Raw genomic sequence first — 18,930 nt, forward strand, 5'->3', positions numbered from 1 at the left:
GGTCCTTGTCTGTAGGAGAACAGGCACATTTAGTCTCCTCCAGCTGGAAGCCGGCCACCATGTTAGAAATCCAGCCACCCTCTGACCATGATGCTATAAAGGCCATACCAGCCACATGGACAGGCCATGTAGAAAGACAGAGAGATCTAGAAGAAACTGTGGCTCCTTTTCACCTTGTTCCTGGTCTTGAAGGCAAGAATTTCAGTGTTTCATCATTAAGTTTGATGTTTGCTTTAGCTTTTTATAGGCACTCCTAAGTTACAGGAAGTTCCCTTTTATTACAACTTTGCCAAGAGTTGTTTTTTTTAATCATTAAGGAATGCTTAATATTAATAAACATTTTTCTGCTTCTCATGATTTATCACATTTTTTCACCTTTAATATGTTATTGAAATGAATTACATTAATGAATTTTTAAAATACTCAGCTCTCCTTGCACAACTATGAAAAATCCCACTTGGTCATGATATATTATATTGTTATATGTTACTGGATTCAGTTTACTAATATTTTGTCAGGATCTTTCATCTATGTTTATGGATAAGACTGGTTTGTAATTTTCCCATTTTGTGTTGTCCTCATCAGGTTTTAGTACCAAGTTTGCCTTCTAAATGGAGTGCTCGCTCTTTTAATGTGTTCCGAAATCGTTTGTGTAAAACTGAAATTTTCTTACTGTTAACTTTCATTTAGAAATCACCAGTAAAGCTGGTATTTTCTTTCTCCGAAGACTGTTACTTACTTCATCTATTTAATGGTTATAGAAATATTTGTGTTTCTAATTATTTGAGTCAATTTTGATAATAAGTTTTTTCTCCTAAGAATTTTTCATTTTATCTAAATATTCACCATTACTTAGCAGAAAAATTTTCATAAAACCCATTTATCTTTCAATACCTATGGCATCTATGACTCTTCTATTTCATTCCTAATATTCTTTAATTTTACTCTTTTCTTTGATGCGGCTCTGCAGAGGCATGTCACATTAAATAATCTCTTCAAAGAGCCAATTTTGGCTGTGTCGATCATCCAACATTATTCTTTTCTTTTCTTTCTTTCTTTCTTTTTTTTTTTTTTTAAGATTGTATTTATTTATCTGGGAGAGAGAACACATGAGATAGAGAGAGAGAGAGAGATCACAAGCAGGGGAAAGGGGAGGCAGAGGGAAAAGCAGACTCCCTGCCAAAAAGGGAGCCCTACCTGGGACTCAATCCCAGGGCCCTAGGACCATGACCTGAGCAGAAGGCAGACACTTAATGACTGAGCCACCCAGGCACTCCGAACATTCTTATTCTCTATTTCATTAATTTGAGCGCTTATTTTTTGAATTTCCTTCCTACTGCTTTCTTTGGTTGGACAATTATCTCACTAATTTTCACTCCTTTTTCTTTCCATATATGTGTCTTAATACTATAAATTTCCCTGTAACATTTTAGCTTGATATTTAGTATTGACATTTTTATTCCATCATAAATATTTTCTGACTTCCGTTATTATTTATTCTTCAACTCACAAAGAATTCAGAAATTTGCTTCTTACTCTAAAAATATATGGATGTTGGGGCGTCTGGATGGTTCAGTGGGTTAAATAAAGCCTCTGCCTTCGGCTCAGGTCATGATCCCAGAGTCCTAGGATCGAGCTCCGAGTCGGGCTCTCTGCTCAGCAGGGAGCCTGCTTCCCTCCCTCTCTCTGCCTGCCTCTCTGCCTACTTGTGATCTCTGTCTGTCAAATAAATAAATAAAATCTTTAAAATATATATATATATTTTATATATGGATGTTTCCTAGTTATCTTTGTGTTTTTTCTTGCTTGTTTGCTTTGTGAATAGAGAATAAGGTCTGTTTGATACTAATCATTTGAAATTGGTGTGATTGCTTTATGACAGAGTATGTGATCAGTTATCATAAATGTGCTTTGTATACTGTCTACTAGAAAAGAATCTATATCTAAAAATTACTGAGTGCAATGATCTATATTTATTGGCTTGAAAATGGATTCCTTGCCATAAAGTCTATGACAGCTTTCTTAAGTTAATATTCGGTTGGTGTATCTTTTTTTCACTTTCAATGTATCATTAACTTTATGTTGTAGATGTCTCTTGTAATAGCATATACCCAGATTCTTTTATCCTGATAAAATTAAATGGAGCATTTATTATCATTACAGATATATGTGATTTTATTTCAACCATCTTACCTTGTGCTTTCTAAATATACTGCCATTTCTATTACTTCTCTTTTAATTCTTGCCTTTTGAAAGAATTTTTTTCCAATTCCATTTTTTATTTTTTTTGCCTCTACTCATTTAAAAGTTATACCTTTATTTATATTTATTTTATGTTTATTTCATTTATTTCTAATCCTTAGGTTACTACCCTAGAAAGTATAGCATACTTACATTTTTTTATTCACTCATCACATTTAATATTTTAAGTCCAGTAGATTTTCTGATACATGGTTTACCTAAGTCTAAAGTCAACCTATGCTTACATTCTTTCTGAATAACAGAAGGATCTTAAGACGCTTTAAGTTCAGCCACCATCCCCTTGACAGTAATGTAGTAGTCTACATTACTGTCATGTATTTCAGTTCTTCCCTATTTTGTTTTTAATTCATCATTACTTTTTTACAGTCTGTGTTTGTTTAGATTTACCCCCACATTCATCACTAACTTTGTTACTTGTTCCTGCATCTCAGATATTGTCAGAAATCTCCTTTTGCCTAAAATCCAACATTTAAAATTCTTTTAGTAGGATTTTATTGGTGGCAAACTCAATTTTTATCTAAAAATATCCCAACAACTTTTTAAAATATTATTGCTCATTATTAAAAGAAATTTTCTAGGTTAAGAGATACTTTTCTCAGCCATCTTCTGGCTAACAAAAGCTATTAAGAAGTCAAGCTATCACTCCAAATTCATTGCTTTATAGGTATTGGGACTTTCTTCCATTAGCTGCCTTTTTAAATAGTTTTATTGAAATATAATTTATATGCTATATAGTTCAACTGCTTCAAGAGTAGAAATGATGGTTTTTAGTATATCAACAGAATTGTGCAACCATCATAATCACAATTTAGATCATTTTCTTCATCCCAAAATGAAACCTAGTAACAATTAGAAGTCACTCTCCATATTTTCCACCTTCCAACCCCAGACTTAGGCAACTAATAATCTACTTTCTGTCTATTCTAGGAATTTTATATAAATGGAATCTTACAATATACATACTTTGTGATTGCCTTCTCTCACATAGCACAATGTTTCAAGATTCATCCATGTTGGAGTATGTATCTGTACTTCATTCCTTTTTATTGTTGAGTAATAAATGGTATACTGAATGAATATACCACATTTTGTCTATCCATTTACCAGCTGAGGGGGACACTCAGGTTGTTTCCATGTTCTGGTTATTATAAATAATGCTCCTAAGAATATTCATATGCAAGTCTGTGTGAACATAACGTTTTTATTTCTCTTGGGTGTATATATAGGTGTGGAATTGCTGGGTCATATGATATGTTTTCCAAAATGTACCATTTTATGTTCCCACTAGCAATATATGAGGGTTCTAATTTCATCGTATTCTCACCAACACTTGTTAGTACGTCTTTTTAATTATTGCCATTCCAGTGGGTATGAAGTAATACCTCATTGTGGTTTTGATTTCTCTAATGACTAATGATATTAAGCATGTTTTAATTTACTCATTAGCCATTACTGTATCTTCTTCAGACAGGTGTTCTGTTTTTAAAAACCTTTTTATTTTTGCATCTGAGATGATGGCTTTACTCTCATGCAAACAGATTTCTTTTTATTTATCCTCTCTGGGGTACTCTGAGCTTCCTGATTTTATGGACTGGTACCTGCAGCAGTTTTGGAAAATTCTCTGCTTTCTGCTCTTCAAATATGTCTTCAGTGTAGTGACTCTGTCCCCACTCCCCACCTCTCTTTCCTTCTGAACTCTGATTAAACATATGCCAGACCTTCTTATTCTGTCTTCTATGTATCTTAACATATGTTTCATGTATTTCTTTTTATTTACTTTATTCTACTCTATTTTCTAGTTCATTACAAGTCTTCTCTGCTACGATCACCCTGAAGTTAAACCTAGTCATTAAACTTAAATTTCCATTTTTATATTTTCCCATATCTAGACATATTGGGGGGGTTCTCTTTAAATATGCTTGGCATTCTTATAGTTTCTTGACCCTTATTCATGTTTTCAATCCTCTATTTTATTTACTTAAACATATTAAACATACTTATTTCATAGTGTTTGTCTTGAAATTCCCATTTCTGACGTCCTTGCCTTTTAGTTCTGCTGTTTATTCTTTGTACCAGCTATCAATTATGATAGTTTGGTTTCTGTCCAGTTTTGTGATTTTTAAAAAATTTTTTTCTGTGATTCATGTTTTTTAGAACTTTATCTGGAGAAAAACTTTGAGGTCTAAGTTGAACTTGTGGCCCTTCAGAGCTTTTGTCTCTGCCAATACCTGGGGCACTATCAACTAAGGGCCCCATTAAACTCCATTCTTTACTTGAAGTTTTTGGATCACCTTATACTGCACATCTGTGCAAGAGCCCTCTGTGGTTATGGATTCTTAAAGCTCGTTTTTTTTTCAACTTTCACTTGGCTCAAAGTCTTAAAATAGGTAATTGTCCCTGGATTCCCCTAATATAGGTGGGAGGAAAGCACAATGGGAAGGTTTTTAGTTTATCCTGTACTAAGAGTCTCTGGGACCCCAGTTTAATGTGATAGTGGTAGTGGAATTCCTATTTGACTCTTCATCTTCAACAGACTCAGGCTTCTATCTCTTTCCTTCAATGTTCCCATAACTGTAGAAACTAATGCTTAAGTTCACCTGTCTAGGAAATGCCAATAAGAAGATAGAACCAGTGTTCTGTTATCACTCCAGCCCCCTGCTTTGGCTTAGTTTGGCTCTTGAGATTTTTTTCTGACTTGAGAGTTCTTAAGTACATTTTATTAAGATTTTATTTATTTATTTGATAATGAGAGAGAGAGAGAGAGAGAGAGCATGAGAAGTGGGAGGGTCAGGGGGAGAAGCAGACTTCCTGCTGAGCAGGGAGCCCGATGCGAGACTCAATCCCAGGACTCCAGGATCATGACCTGAGCCGAAGGCAGTTACCTAACCAACTGAACCACCCAGGCATCCCTATAAGTACATTTTAAAATATATGTTTTAGGGGCACCTGGGTGGCTCAGTGGGTTAAGGCCTCTGCCTTCAGCTCAGGTCATAATCTCAGGGTCCTGGGATCCAGCCTGGTGGCAGGCTCTCTGCTCAGCAGGGAGCCTGCTTCCCTTCCTCTTTCTCTGCCTGCTTGTGATTTCTGTCTGTCAAATGAATTTTTTAAAAAATCTTAAAATAAAATAAAATATATGTTTTGAAAATATATTTTATCCAACATTTTTTGTTCTTTTCAAAACTAAATGTGGCATAAAAAAGAATAAATTTGCTGACAATAACTGCTGAGAATGAACAGAGTAGGATGCTTACAAATAAATAGGACCCCCTTTTTTGGAATTGTTCAGGTTGTGCAACTCACTAGAACGGTTGAGGTGGAATCCCATTTGCAGGATGAAGTCAGACTAGAGCAGGGGAGAAATGGGTTTTATCTTGCTTGCCAAATATAGAGATTTGGTAGTGACCAGCAGTCTTGAGAAGGATTCTGAATATGTTTAAAGATGCACTGAAAAAGAGTTGTGATTGATTATCAATATGCTCTGGGTATGTGTGAACAGATGGTGGCACTGATCAGGTAGATGAAATCCATAAAACACATTTCTTCTTTATAATTTAATGAATCATGAGTCTATGATCATTTTCACCTGTAATAAAAGTAATTTCTCTCTTTCCCTCTTTCTCTCTCTCTCTCATATAACAAGAACAGAGTATAAATTAAAAAAGGGAAAATCTGGATTAAGATTAACTAAAATTATAAAAGAAATAAAATCTGTTGTGATCAGCAAGATCAGCATTCTTCATGTGGGGTATGGGTCTAAATCACATGCAGTTGTAGCTGCCAGCACAGTATAGAGTTGATTCCACATATGAAACTGATTCATCTTAAAATAAAGCTAAAAAAAAAAACTTTGAACTTTATATGCTTAAGCAAAGATGATGTTTATAGTATAAAAAAATGATTTGAGCTAACTTCTACAAGTATCAGGGTAGAAATTTAGTGTGGGAATGGGGTATTAAGAGAGGAATTTGAATGAAATTAAGTTGATCAACAGAGTGGTATTTAATAGGAAGGAAGAACATGACAAGTTCTACATACACCTACTTTATTCAATAAAAATAGACTGATAATGATAGAACTATTTCAGCCTATAAATATTAAATAGACAGTTGCTTTAAATAGTTTTCAGACCATCACTGCCATGAGGTAAATTTCAAATAAATATTTTACGCAGACAATAACAGAAAAGGGCTTTTCTAAGGGGAATATAGTTACAGGGTAGAAAATCATATTCGTCCATAAAAATATGCTTTTTGCTTCTTTTATAGCCATAAACTCAATAAAAATGGAAAGTGATGCAATCGAACATACATGAGAACCGAGGCTGGGGAAGGTCTGTCTCAGTGATGGCAAGAAGAAAAGCCAATAGGAATTACATCACACGCTTTATATGAAGTCCATGTGGACATCAGGAACACTTCATCTCGTCTGAAAGTTCTTCCACCGCTTACGTCTGTGACACAACCAACACCCTTAAAACACTCCCTTGCCAAGGAAAACAGCTTCTTTTTCACTGCAGATATGGCCCTCATGTCTAGAAAGTGATATGCTTATTATCATGCAGTTTGGGTTATGAGGTTTGTAATCCTTCAGAGGTTAATAAGAAAATGTGTTACAAATTCAGAATAAAAGAGGAGCTCTAGGACAGCAGAGTGGTGTCAAACTCCTAAAACAAAGGGAGTGACTAATACAGAAGTACTGAGATCAGTAGATGAAAAATGTGTTACATTAGGAACAAAGCCTTGTATGGAATAGGGGATGCCATCATTCTTTCCCTACAGAAAAACAATTATTTATATGGTACATTCCATTCTTAAAGGCTTAACAGTGCTCTGAAGGTAACTCATGGCCTCATAGATTCTGTCTGCACAGTCTGAGTCCTCCAAGTTTTCAGGATTGCATCTCAGTTCTCAGGCAAAACGTGCATGTGCCAAAGGGATTAAAGATTTCCATCCTGGCCAACTATGTCTCGTATTTGTGCCTGTGCACAAGTTGAGACTCTAAACTATACTTTTACATTTTTGCAATTCACCTTCCACCTTTGCAAACATGTTATGTCACAGTTTTTCTATGACATCATATTTATAAAAGCAATTTGGGTCTTCACTTCTACTTAATTTAATCACAAAGCTTTCAAGAGGTCCTACCAGTCCTAGTCATCTGTTCAGCATCAAAATGGAGGTGCATGCCATTTCACAGGGCCATTTAAAACACTTCCTTTCCCTCCAAACCTACATGCTTTACTCATTTTAATAACTAATGCAAGCAGCACTCCCTTCACATTTCACAACACTGTTTCTATTTTAATTTTTTATTGAAACATTTAAAATTATCTATTTCAACAAACTTTTATATCTAGAAATGAGTTCACATACATAATTATTATTAGCTACATTTATTACCTACTTGGAACAATTATATATTGAGATTGATTTGAGGTCATGCCCTGTCAATGAAGAGCAATCAAATTTTGAGTCAATTTTATCAGTCAATGGGTTATAAAAACAATTTTTGATTAAAATTTCAAAAAAAAAGTCAAATGAGAATGTAAATATGTGTTTATCTAATTTTAGGAGCTTTTTTCATGATCAAGTTGAATTTTTTTTTTACTTTTTTTTTATTTTGATTTAGAAGCATGATAGAAATCATTTTAGATCTCTATTGAGAAATACTCAGATGGAAGACCACCTCCAAGGCTATTGCCTTTGCAAACAGTTATCACTCTGAAGGCACCCTTCCAAAACACCAAGTAAAAAAGAAGCTCTCCAGGCTCTTTTAAAAGCTTTCTACATATTCATCACAAACAGCAAGAAGAAGTAACAATATTTCGCTGTAATTTCAGATTTGGTTCCTAGATTTCCATTCCCCTCCTTAGGCAGCATCTCAGAAGAATTTCTGAAATGTTCTACCAGGACTCTGAGTCTGTATAAACTGTAACAATTTCTAAAGTCAACTATGCCTGCATTTTTTTTGCTAGTCCAGATCCAAAGTCCCTTTCTAATTTCCACTTCTATCACTGCCTCACTAAACCCTTGAGTTTCACAATTACATTTCTATTTCCCCCAGGTAAGCTTCTGAGCCTCTAGGTGTTTGCAGTTGAAATCTAACATTTCCTTCCTTTTTTGGAAAACCTGCCATTTCAATTGAATGGAGTTCTTCCCACTTCCTCTTCTGTGTGGGGTTGGGGTGGGACAGTATTTTTACTTACCCTTCTTGGTTTGCTCAGTCACTGATTTGAGTTTGCATTCCTCAACCAGACCTGTCATTGCTATTTTGCCAATCTGGTTATTTAGACCAAAAAAACCCACAAAAAACAAAAACAACAAACAACAAAAAAAAAACCACTAAGCAAACTTAAACTACTTGTATTACTCCATCCAGAAGTTAACTCTCCTCTCATCAAATCTTCAGGGTAGTTTGTCCAGGACATTTCTTACTTTCCCAATTAAGTGGTCAGAATTGGCTTTGAAGTGAGAAACATTTTGAATATGCACTACTTTTAGAGCCCTTCAGTAGCTAGCTCAATGTCATGTGCTAAAAACAAGGTTTAATAAGTCTTTGGGAACCACAGAGCTCAAAAATCCACCATTAAAAGCTTTATCCATACAATTCTGTGCAAGTGAAAGAGTTCAAAGACTGTAATGATGAACTAAACAATTACTCTATCAGTGTGTACAACCAACTATTGCAAAAATTAACCCTTCAGTTATCTCTAATAATGTTGACAAGCAACAGATTCATATAAATCTTGTAGAAAAGTTATCCAGGTGTGCCTGGGTGGCTCAGTTGCTTATGTGTCTGCTCTTGGCTCAGGTTATGATCCAGAGTCCTGGGATTGAGCCATTCACCAGGGTCCCTGCTCACCAGAGAACCTGCTTCTCCCTCTGCCTGCTGCTCCCCCTTCTTGTTCTCTCTCTCTCTCTCTGTGTCAAATAAATAAAATCTTTTTTTAAAAAAGTTATCCAGATAGGCCACAACAGACCATAAACTATGTTAATAATCTAATTTTAGAGGACATCAATCCATGCCTCTAAAATTTAATAAATTCCATGGCAAGTGATTCACCTGACTGGAATCAGTTCACACAGCCTCCAGGATCCCACAAATCACAAAACACAAGCACTCAGGACTAAAATGTTTAGCAGTAGCTATGTTTTTTGTTTTGTTTTTATTTTTTTTAAGTAGCTATGTCTTCATAGACCGGCTCAACTATATCCATCCTCTCCTCTCAAAGCAGAAATAAGAAAAATAAGCAATTGAAGTAATGATAGAAAGTATAAACAATGAATGTTAAGAGTTAATCCAATAAGAACATTCTTTCAATGGAGAAGATATAAAAAATTAATTCTAATACTTTTTGCTATCTTTATCAGTCTGTACAGGACTTCTGCATGACTTTATAAAATCTTGTTTTTATTTGTATTCTTAGAAATCAATTTTCCCCATTAATCAAGTCAAATACAACATTTATTATTATTATTATTATTGATATTATTATTATTGTTTGGTTATTATACTTCTTTAATAATAATGGGGATAATTATTAGCTACTTTTTTGAACCAAGCATTTTAGTTACATTATTTCATTTAAGCCTGTGAGTCTCCCACTAAGGTTTATCATGTTGCCCCATTTTGTAGAAGAACAAAGTGGCTGAGCGACATAAGTTACTCTTCAAGAACATGCAACTAGCAATGACAGGCTAGAGATTGGCCAGAGTCCACTTTATGTGTCAGCCTATACTCTTCCATCTTACTCCATTTCTCTCCTCAAACATCCTTCTGACCTGACAACTTTTGGAATTCTAAAAAGTAATCAAACATTAAAAGTTAAAACAAACTCAAAGACCAATGGTCTCTCAGACACCTGGCAGCTAATAAAGGCCTATTTGCTGAATGTTTTATTTACCTAAATAAATTTCATGGTATTTTTAGCTGTAAAAGAACTATCTCTCACTGTTGAATGACAGGACAGGGAGGAAAAGTTTAAGCCAAAACAATAATTCTGCCCAAACGTTATGAGTTCACACTTATCTTCATAGCTTAATCCCAGAAGGAATGGTCATTGTTTGGTCAACAGGCCACCCTACCACTGGTCTTGCTACACCTCAGCTCAACTTTCTGAGAGGGAAGGACTGCAAAAAAGAAATTGGAAGAGAGGGCTGAACAGGGAAGCCCACTTTGCATTTTGTGGAACTCCCTGAAAGGAAGTGGTTACATTCAAATCCAATGGATATTCTCCTCAGATCTCACTCTACTCCTTCATCTAAACTTTTGACATAATCTCAACATCAATTTACAAATGTAAAGTTAGCAAAAGTAAGCAAAATTTTTGTTTTTCCTCTAGAGAAATGCACATACACACACACATAGACATGGTGAAGTAGATGTATTCTTCTCTGTAATTTGCAAATTCTCTGCAATGAATATGCATGTATATCACAATGATAAAAATCATACCACCATTTCAATATTTCCTCTCTCCACTTCTACTACTTCCTCATAGAACTCTTACCCCTTCTGCATTTTATAAGGCAATAAACAAAAGTCAAACCTGGAACAATAACGGGGAGTTTAAGAGTACATGGTAGAAAAAAGAAAAAAGAATTTTAATTGTTGCGATTATTATTTCAAAAGCAAAATAATTTCAATCCAGGGATAAATAAAAGCTTCCCAAAGTCTCAAAAGACCTACTTGGGGCTATTCAAAAATTAAGTAATTATGCATGTATCAAAATAATAGATATTTAGGTGTTCAGTTCATTTGTAGCCCAAAGTTTGTTTAATTTTGAAAGTAACAAACTAAATTCTTTAAAACTGGCAATACCAATATAAATTAATGGACTAGGTTACAATAATTATGTTGTATAAATATTCCACAGCTAAAGATACCAATAATAATAACACTATGAGGGCGCCCGGATGGTTCAGTTGATTAAGAATCTGCCTTTGGAGAAGAATAAATGAAACAAGATGGGATTGGGAGGGAGACAAACCATAAGTGACTCTTAATCTCACAAAACAAACTGAGGGTTGCTGGGGGAGGGGGGTTGGGGGAAGGGGGTGGGGTTATGGACATGGGGGAGGGTATGTGCTATGGTGAGTGCTGTGAAGTGTGTAAACCTGGTGATTCACATACCCGTACCCCAGGGGATAAAAATATATTATATGTTTAATAAAAATAAAAAATTAAAAAGAAAAAAAAAAAGGACTCTGTCTTTGGCTCAGGTTGTGATCTCAGGTCCTAGGATCAAGCCCTTCATCACGCTGCCTGTTCAGCAGGGTGTCTGCTTCTCCCTCTCACTCTGTTTTTCCCTCTCATTTGCTCTCTCCATCTACTTTCAAATGAATAAATAAAATCTTTAAAAATAATAATAATATAAAAATAATAATAACAGTATCAATAACAATGCCTGACATTTATTGAATGCTTTCTAGGGATTAGTCAGGGACTAAGTGCTTTAAATGCATCATCCCTTGGAATTGTCAAACCAACCTAATGATAAATGTACTTTCCTATATCCTATGCCTATTTCATGGATGATAAAACTAAGGCTTAAAGAAGTTGAATAATTTAAGCAAACAGTAGTATTACAATGCAAAGTCAGTTCTACCTTAAGCACTATACTAAAACCAAACTGTCTTCATACCATTGAAATCAGTTACATTGACTTCCAAGATCAATACATTTGGAGACAGTCATCTTCTTAGGGATGGGCCAAAATTTGGCAATGATGCAAACTTCGCAAAATAGCAAACTTATGAAAACTTGGGAAATTTGGAAGAGAGGAGACTACTAAAAATAAATGTTAACTCCCAAGACACCAAACTTACTCATTAGAAAATCTTGAACAGAGATGCCTGGGTGGCTCAGTTGGTTAAGGAGCTGCCTTCAGCTCAGGTCATGATCCCAGCGTCCTGGGATCGAGTCCCACATTGGGCTCCTTGCTCCGCAGGGAGACTGCTTCTCCCTCTGACTCTGCCTGCCTCTCTGTCTGCCTGTGCTCACTCTTGCTCTCTCTCTCTCTGACAAATAAATAAATAAAATCTTAAAAAAAAAAAAAGAAATCTTGAACACCTTAGTAAGTAGAAATTTGGCAAAGATGTTCCCTGATCTCATATTGGAATCTATGCTTCTGAACGAAAAATCTTCTGTGTACTTCTTTACTGTCCATATATTAGATGATATCATATAAAACAGGTTATGTGGGTATTTGGGGAAGTATGTATGTAAATCATAGATTTTCAGTCACATTAAGAGTATAAAAGTTTATAACTTTGGACCATACCTTGGTTTTCATGAACTTGGAGTGACTTTTGTAAACCTCTATTTGTTTGATCTCTTCTTCACGGTCCTCAGTGTTCAGCACACCATTGGCTTTTAACATCTGGATCTCATCCTCCAGATCCCTTATGTTTCTCTCCAATGAAGCAATTTTTGTGTCCTGTTGTTCAAAAAAAAAAGTTAAAAAAAGGAAAGAAAATTGTTTTTTCAGTATCATCAAAACAGAATTCCAGAAAGTTTTTGGGGGGTAGTAATACATTGATTATGGTATAGTCATAACCCTAAATTCAGAAGAGTATATATTTTTAACTTCTGTGAGGATCATTTGTGAGATTATTTTTTAAGCTCCCAATAAAGATCAAGTGTCAATACAATACGGAGAGTTGCTTAGATATTTTTATCTAATATCTGGAAATCAAATTACTAAAGGAACAGTGACAAAAGTGTTAAAAAAAAACCACTTAAGTGGACAAATTTGTAATTTCAGATATAGTTTGCCAGCATACAATTTCTAGTCTACTTGTAAACAAAAAACTTTGTTCATATGTATACTCTGTGCCTGGTTTTATAAGGCAAACTTGTAATTGGACTCTAAGAGACAAGGAAACTAAAATCTACTGAGGAAAAGGACTCTTATCTAGAATACAGACATCAATGAAATTAAATAACTGAATCCTGATTTAGTATGACTGATACACTAAATATTGAAAATTTATAGCAACTGAAAATAAAATATCACAATGTCATGGTTTATTTTACAAGCAGCTCCCTTCGTGACAAAAAAACATTTCTACCTTGCAGGGCATTTCTAATCCACATGACTTACAGAGTTGAAAAAACTAAAAATATTACACTCAAATGTGGGATTGAGAGGGTGATAAAAAAACAATCATAGAGTTTTTTTAAGGAAATAACAGACATTACACACAAGATAGAGCACTGAAAGAAATGATGCATTGAAAAGAAGAGAAGAGGGCGCCTGGGTGGCTCAGTGGGTTGAAGCCTCTGCCTTTGGCTCAGGTCATGATCCCAGAGTTCTGGGATCGAGGCCCACATCAGTCTCTGCTTGGCAGGGAGCCTGCTTCCTCCTCTCCCTCTGCCTGCCTCTCTGCCTACTTGTGATCTCTGTCTGTCAAATAAATAAATAAATAACCTTAAAAAAAAAAAAAAAAAAAGAAGAAGAGAAGAAAGAGTTCTTATAGGGGAGAAAACCTATCCCTGACCTGAGATGTTAAACTCCAACCAGTCTTTGAACTAAAACAATGAAAGTTTGAATGTAAGTTTGCTCCCTGACACCCTATACATACCCTTTTATTATAAAAATCCAAAGAGCTGATAGTACATTTGTCATTGAATGCTAACTAAAAACAAACTAACTCATTTTTTTTAACCAATTCATTATCAAGAATCTAAAAGACTATTCTCTCTCTGTCAAATAAATAAATAAAATCTTTTCTAAAAAAAATCTAGAAGACTAAATAAAGAGTTCCAAAACTAAAGACAATGAATGGCCTATTTCACTTAAACCTAACTCATAGGAAATACTTTCTAAAAAATACATCTGTCCTAAATTTTGTGGATATGTTCCATTTTAATTTCCTATATTCTATGGCATATATTTCCTATATTCTATACTCTAATTGATGGTATGATTCACAGGGCAATATAATCATCATTAATATTATGATTTAACATTGTCATCATCATTAAATGGAGGAAAATGAGGAGAAACAATTTATTATTGAGTGCCATTACATGTGAACATTCAAGTGCTCCAAGTATTGAAGACATTTTAATTAATTCTGAGGAAACCCCAAAAAGATGAAATAAAAAATTCTGAAATCTGCAAGATTACTATGGAAGGTTATAGTCTCTAGTACTTCATTTTCCTTTAAAAATAATATTTACTGTTATTTTTTTCAGGTATAAAAGTAATGCATCTTAAATTCCTAAAAAATGGAGAAACTCCCCTCTAATCCTACTATCAAGATATAAACATCACTCATGTTTTATGTACAGCCTGCCAGTCTTTTTCTATTCTAGGAGCAATTTCTAGAAATCCTGTATACTGCCAGTTTGAGTGAAAAGAGTATCCAGACTAAATGTTTATGTGCCTCTAAAATTCCTATGTTGAAGCTCTAACCCCTAATGTGATGGAGATGAGATGGTATTTGGAGATGAGGCTTTTAGGAGTGATCAGGGTTACATGGGGTCATGAGAATGAAGCCCTCATAAGAAGAGACACTAGACTTTATTCTCTCTTGCTCTTGACCATGTGATGACACAGCAAGGAGGTGGCAATCTGCAAGCCAGGAAAAGAGCTCTCACCAGAACCCAAACTTGCTCTCACCCTGATCTGGGACTTCCAACCTCCAGAACTGTGAGAAAATGCATTTCTGTTTTTGAAGCCATCCAGAAGTGGTATTTGTTATAGCAGCCAAAAAAAAGGACGTATGTATGGAGGCATCTTTAGTTACTCTTTTGAGCTCTGAGCTATGAGAACTCTGTAGATAAAAAGAGCAGCCATAATAAAAAGTATGCAGAAAAAGAACTTCTAAACATTCATAAGAGCCTCTTAAATAAATGGCAGTCATTTTAAATCATTTTTTTTTTACTATCAAATTAAGACATGCACACTATAGGATGCTTGGGTGACTCAACCAGTCTATCATCTGCCTTCATCTCAGGTGATGATCCCAGGATCCTGGGATCAAGCCCCACATTGGGCTCCCTGCAGAGGCTTCTCCCTCTCCTTCTGCCTCTGGATGCTGCTCCCCCTGCTTGTACACGTTCTCTATCAAATAAATAAAATCTAACAACAACAACAAAAAAGATACGCTCACTATAGGAAACTTAAAAAGCTATGTCGGGGGGTGGGGAGCAAGACAGCGCAGGAATAGGAGACCTAAATTTCATCTGGTCCCAGGAGTTAAGCTAGATATTATTAAACAATTCTGAACACCTACAAACTCAACAGGAAATCGAAGAGAGGAAGAGGAGCAATTCTAGAAACAGAAAACAGACCACATTCTGGAAGGCAGGACATGCAGAGAAGTGAATCCAAAGTGATATATGGGAAGAGAGTCCGCAGGGGGAGGGGCCAGCTCCTGGCAAGTGGGAGAGCAATGGAGCACAAAATTAAAACTTTTGGAAGTGTGCTCCACTAAGGGACGACAATCCAGAGGCTGAGTGAGGGGTGGGCCCTCGCAGGGACAGTGTGGTCTCAGGACCCACGGGGTCACAGAAAGACCAGGGGTGTCTGTAGTGGAGATTCCAGGTATCAGAACTGGGAAGATCGAGGCAGAGAGAGAGCTGAGGAGTGGGCTCTCAGCTCAGGGATACCTTAAACCGTGATCCAAAGCACAGTTGGACCACTGCTTTTCAAGCAGGGACCCCACAAGTAGCATATCTGGGGAGACTTATCCTTCCTCCCCTGGGAAGGGTGGCAGGGGAAGCACATTGCAGGAATCTGCTGGATTTGGAGACTCCAAACAGAGCCATGTACTAGAGATAGAAATGCTTGGTCACAGGCTGGGTGAGCTTGGAGATGGCTGGAGACAGGAAGACAGGAGGGAATGATAACTTTTCTCTGAGGGTATACTAAGGAGTGGGGCCACAAGTGGTCAGAGATTGGGAGGCTGCCATTTTTGTTTCCATCCTCCAAAGCTCTACGGAAAGTGTTCAGGGAACAAAAGCTATGAGAGCAAACTGAAGCATATTACTTAGCCCGGCCCCCAGCAAGGGCAGTGCAATTCTGCCCCAGGCAAAGACATTTGGATCACGGCAATGGGCCTCACCTCCACAAGATTAGCAAGAACACCAGCCAAGACCAAGTTCACCGATCAGTGAAAACTGTGGAACTCCAGAGCTAGGAGAATGGAATACATAGAACTCACAGCTTTTTTCCCATGATTATTTAGTCTTTCAAAGTTAAATTTTTTAAATTTTATTTTTTTCTAATTCTATTTTTTAAATTTTTCCTCTTTTCTATTTTAATCTTCTTAAACTATTTTACCTTATCAAAACCATTAAAAAATTTTTTTAATTTTAATTGTTATAGTCATATTCTATCCCTTCATTGTACATAAACTTATTTTCTGTGTACATACAGGTTTTGCTTCCTTTAAAATTTTGGGATACAGTTTCTTCTAACAGATCAAAATATACATAAATCTAGTGCATGGTTTTGTTCTAGTATCCAGCTTGAACACATTCATTCCTCTTTTTTTTTTTTTTTTTCTTTTTTCAACCAACTTTTTAACTTATCATTTCCTTTTTTAAACTCCTTTTAGGGATGCCTGGGTGGTTCAATGGGTTGAGCATCTGCCTTCGGCTCAGGTCATGATCTCAGGGTCCAGGGATCAAGCCCCGCATCAGGCTCTCTACTCAGCAGGGTCCCTGCTTCCACCCCCCTCTCTCTGCCTCCCTCTCTGCCTACTTGTGATCTCTGTCAAATAAATAAATAAATTCTTTTTTTTTTAAACTCCTTTTAAATTTCATCTCCACCATCATATTCCATCCCTTCATCACGTTTACCATGATTTTTTTTGTGTGTATACACACACACACACACACACACACACACACACACACATATATGTATATATGAGATTTCCTTTCTGTAAGATTATGGGAGACAATTTCTTCTAACAGACTGAAATCCACCCAGTATCAGGTGTGTGGCTCTGTTCTATTCACCAGTCTTTTTTTTAATCTTCCTTTCTTCTCTCCCTAGTTTCTGGTGTCTTCCAAACTGACTAGTATATCTTTATCTGGGATCATTGTTACTCTTTTAGTATTTTATTCTCTCATTCACCTATTCTTTTTTTTTTTTAAGATTTTATTTATTTATTTGACAGAGAGAGATCACAGGTAGGCAGACAGACAGGCAGAGAGAGAGAGAGAGAGGGAAGCAGGCTCCCCACTGAGCAGAGAGCCCGATGTGGGACTCGATCCCAAGACCCTGAGATCATGACCTGAGCCGAAGGCAGCGGCTTAACCCACTGAGCCACTCAGGCGCCCCTTATTCACCTATTCTTATCTGGATAAAATAGCAAGGTGGAAAAACTCACCTCAGGAAAAAAGAACAAGAAGCAGTACCAATGGCTAGGGACCTAATCAATATGGACATTAGTAAGATGTCGGAACTACAGATCAGAATAACAATTATCAAGGTGCTAGCTGGACCCAAAAAAAGTATGGAAGATACCAGAGAATCCCTTTCTGGAGAAATAAAATCCCTTTCTGCAGAAATAAAAGAACTAAAATCTAGCCAAGTTGAAATCAAAAAAGCTATTAATGAGATGCAATAAAAACTGGAGGCTCTTATTATGAGGATAAAGGAGGCAGAAGAGAGAATTAGGGATATGGAAGACCAAAGATAGAGAATAAAGAAGCTGAGAAAAAGAGAGATAAACAACTACTGGACCAGGAGGGGAGAATTCGAGAGATAAGTGATACCATAAGACAAAACAATATTAGAATGGTTGGAATCCCAGAAGAAGAAAAAGAGAGCAGGGAAGAAGGTATATTGGACCAAATTATAGCAGAGAATTGCCATAATCCGGTGAAGGGAACAAGCATCAAAATCCAGGAGGCACAGAGAATCCACCTCAAAGTCAATAAAAATAGGTCAACACCCCGTCATCTAATAGTAAAACTTCTTTTTTTTTTAAATTTATTTATTTATTTTATAAACATATAATTTATTTTTATCCCCAGGGGTACAGGTCTATGAATCGTCAGATTTACACACTTCACAGCACTCACCATAGCACATACCCTCCCCAATGTCCATAAACCCACACCCCTCTCCCAACCCTCCTACCCCCAGCAACCCTCAGTTTGTTTTGTGAGATTAAGAGTCACTTATGGTTTGTCTCCCTCCTGATCCCATCTTGTTTCATTTATTCTCCTACCCCACTAACGTCCCATGTTGCATCTCCACTTCCTCATATCAGGGAGATCATATGATAGTTGTCTTTCTCTGATTGACTTATTTCACTAAGCATGATACCCTCTAGTGACAAACAGAAAATCCTGAAAGCAGCTTGGGACAAGAGGTCTATAACATATAATGGTAGAAATATTAGATTGGCAGCAGACCTATCCACAGAGACCCAGCAGGTGAGAAAGGACTGGCAAGATATATTCAGAGCACTAAACGAGAAAAACAGCCAAGAATACTATATCCAGGTAGGCTGTCACTGAAAATAGAAGGAGAAATTAAAAAGCTTCCAGGACAAAACAAAACAAACAAAAAAACAAACAAAAAAACTAAAAGAATTTGCAAACACCAAAGAGCCCTACAGAAAATCTTGAAAGTGGTCCTCTAAGAAAAGAGAGAGCCTAAAAGTAACAGACTACAAAGGAACCAAGGCAATATTCAGT

General features: G+C 36.1%; 1 protein-coding gene across 12 annotated transcripts in view; it reads right to left on the reverse strand.

The window, feature by feature from the left end:
- ERC2 (ELKS/RAB6-interacting/CAST family member 2) overlaps nt 1–18,930 on the reverse strand; it is a 901,328-nt gene that overhangs the window by 583,127 nt on the left and 299,271 nt on the right. For all 12 annotated transcript variants that reach the window (XR_004280876.1, XR_004280875.1, XR_004280877.1 and 9 more), the window contains one exon: nt 12,545–12,700. Coding sequence is in view for 9 of the 12 variants with exons in the window: in XM_032322753.1 (XP_032178644.1) it covers nt 12,545–12,700 (156 nt within the window). In the remaining 3 variants the exon portion in view is untranslated. The remainder of the gene's footprint in view (nt 1–12,544; nt 12,701–18,930) is intronic.

The sequence above is a fragment of the Mustela erminea genome, chromosome 1 (genome assembly GCF_009829155.1).
Source record: "Mustela erminea isolate mMusErm1 chromosome 1, mMusErm1.Pri, whole genome shotgun sequence".
NCBI lineage: Eukaryota > Metazoa > Chordata > Mammalia > Carnivora > Mustelidae > Mustela > Mustela erminea.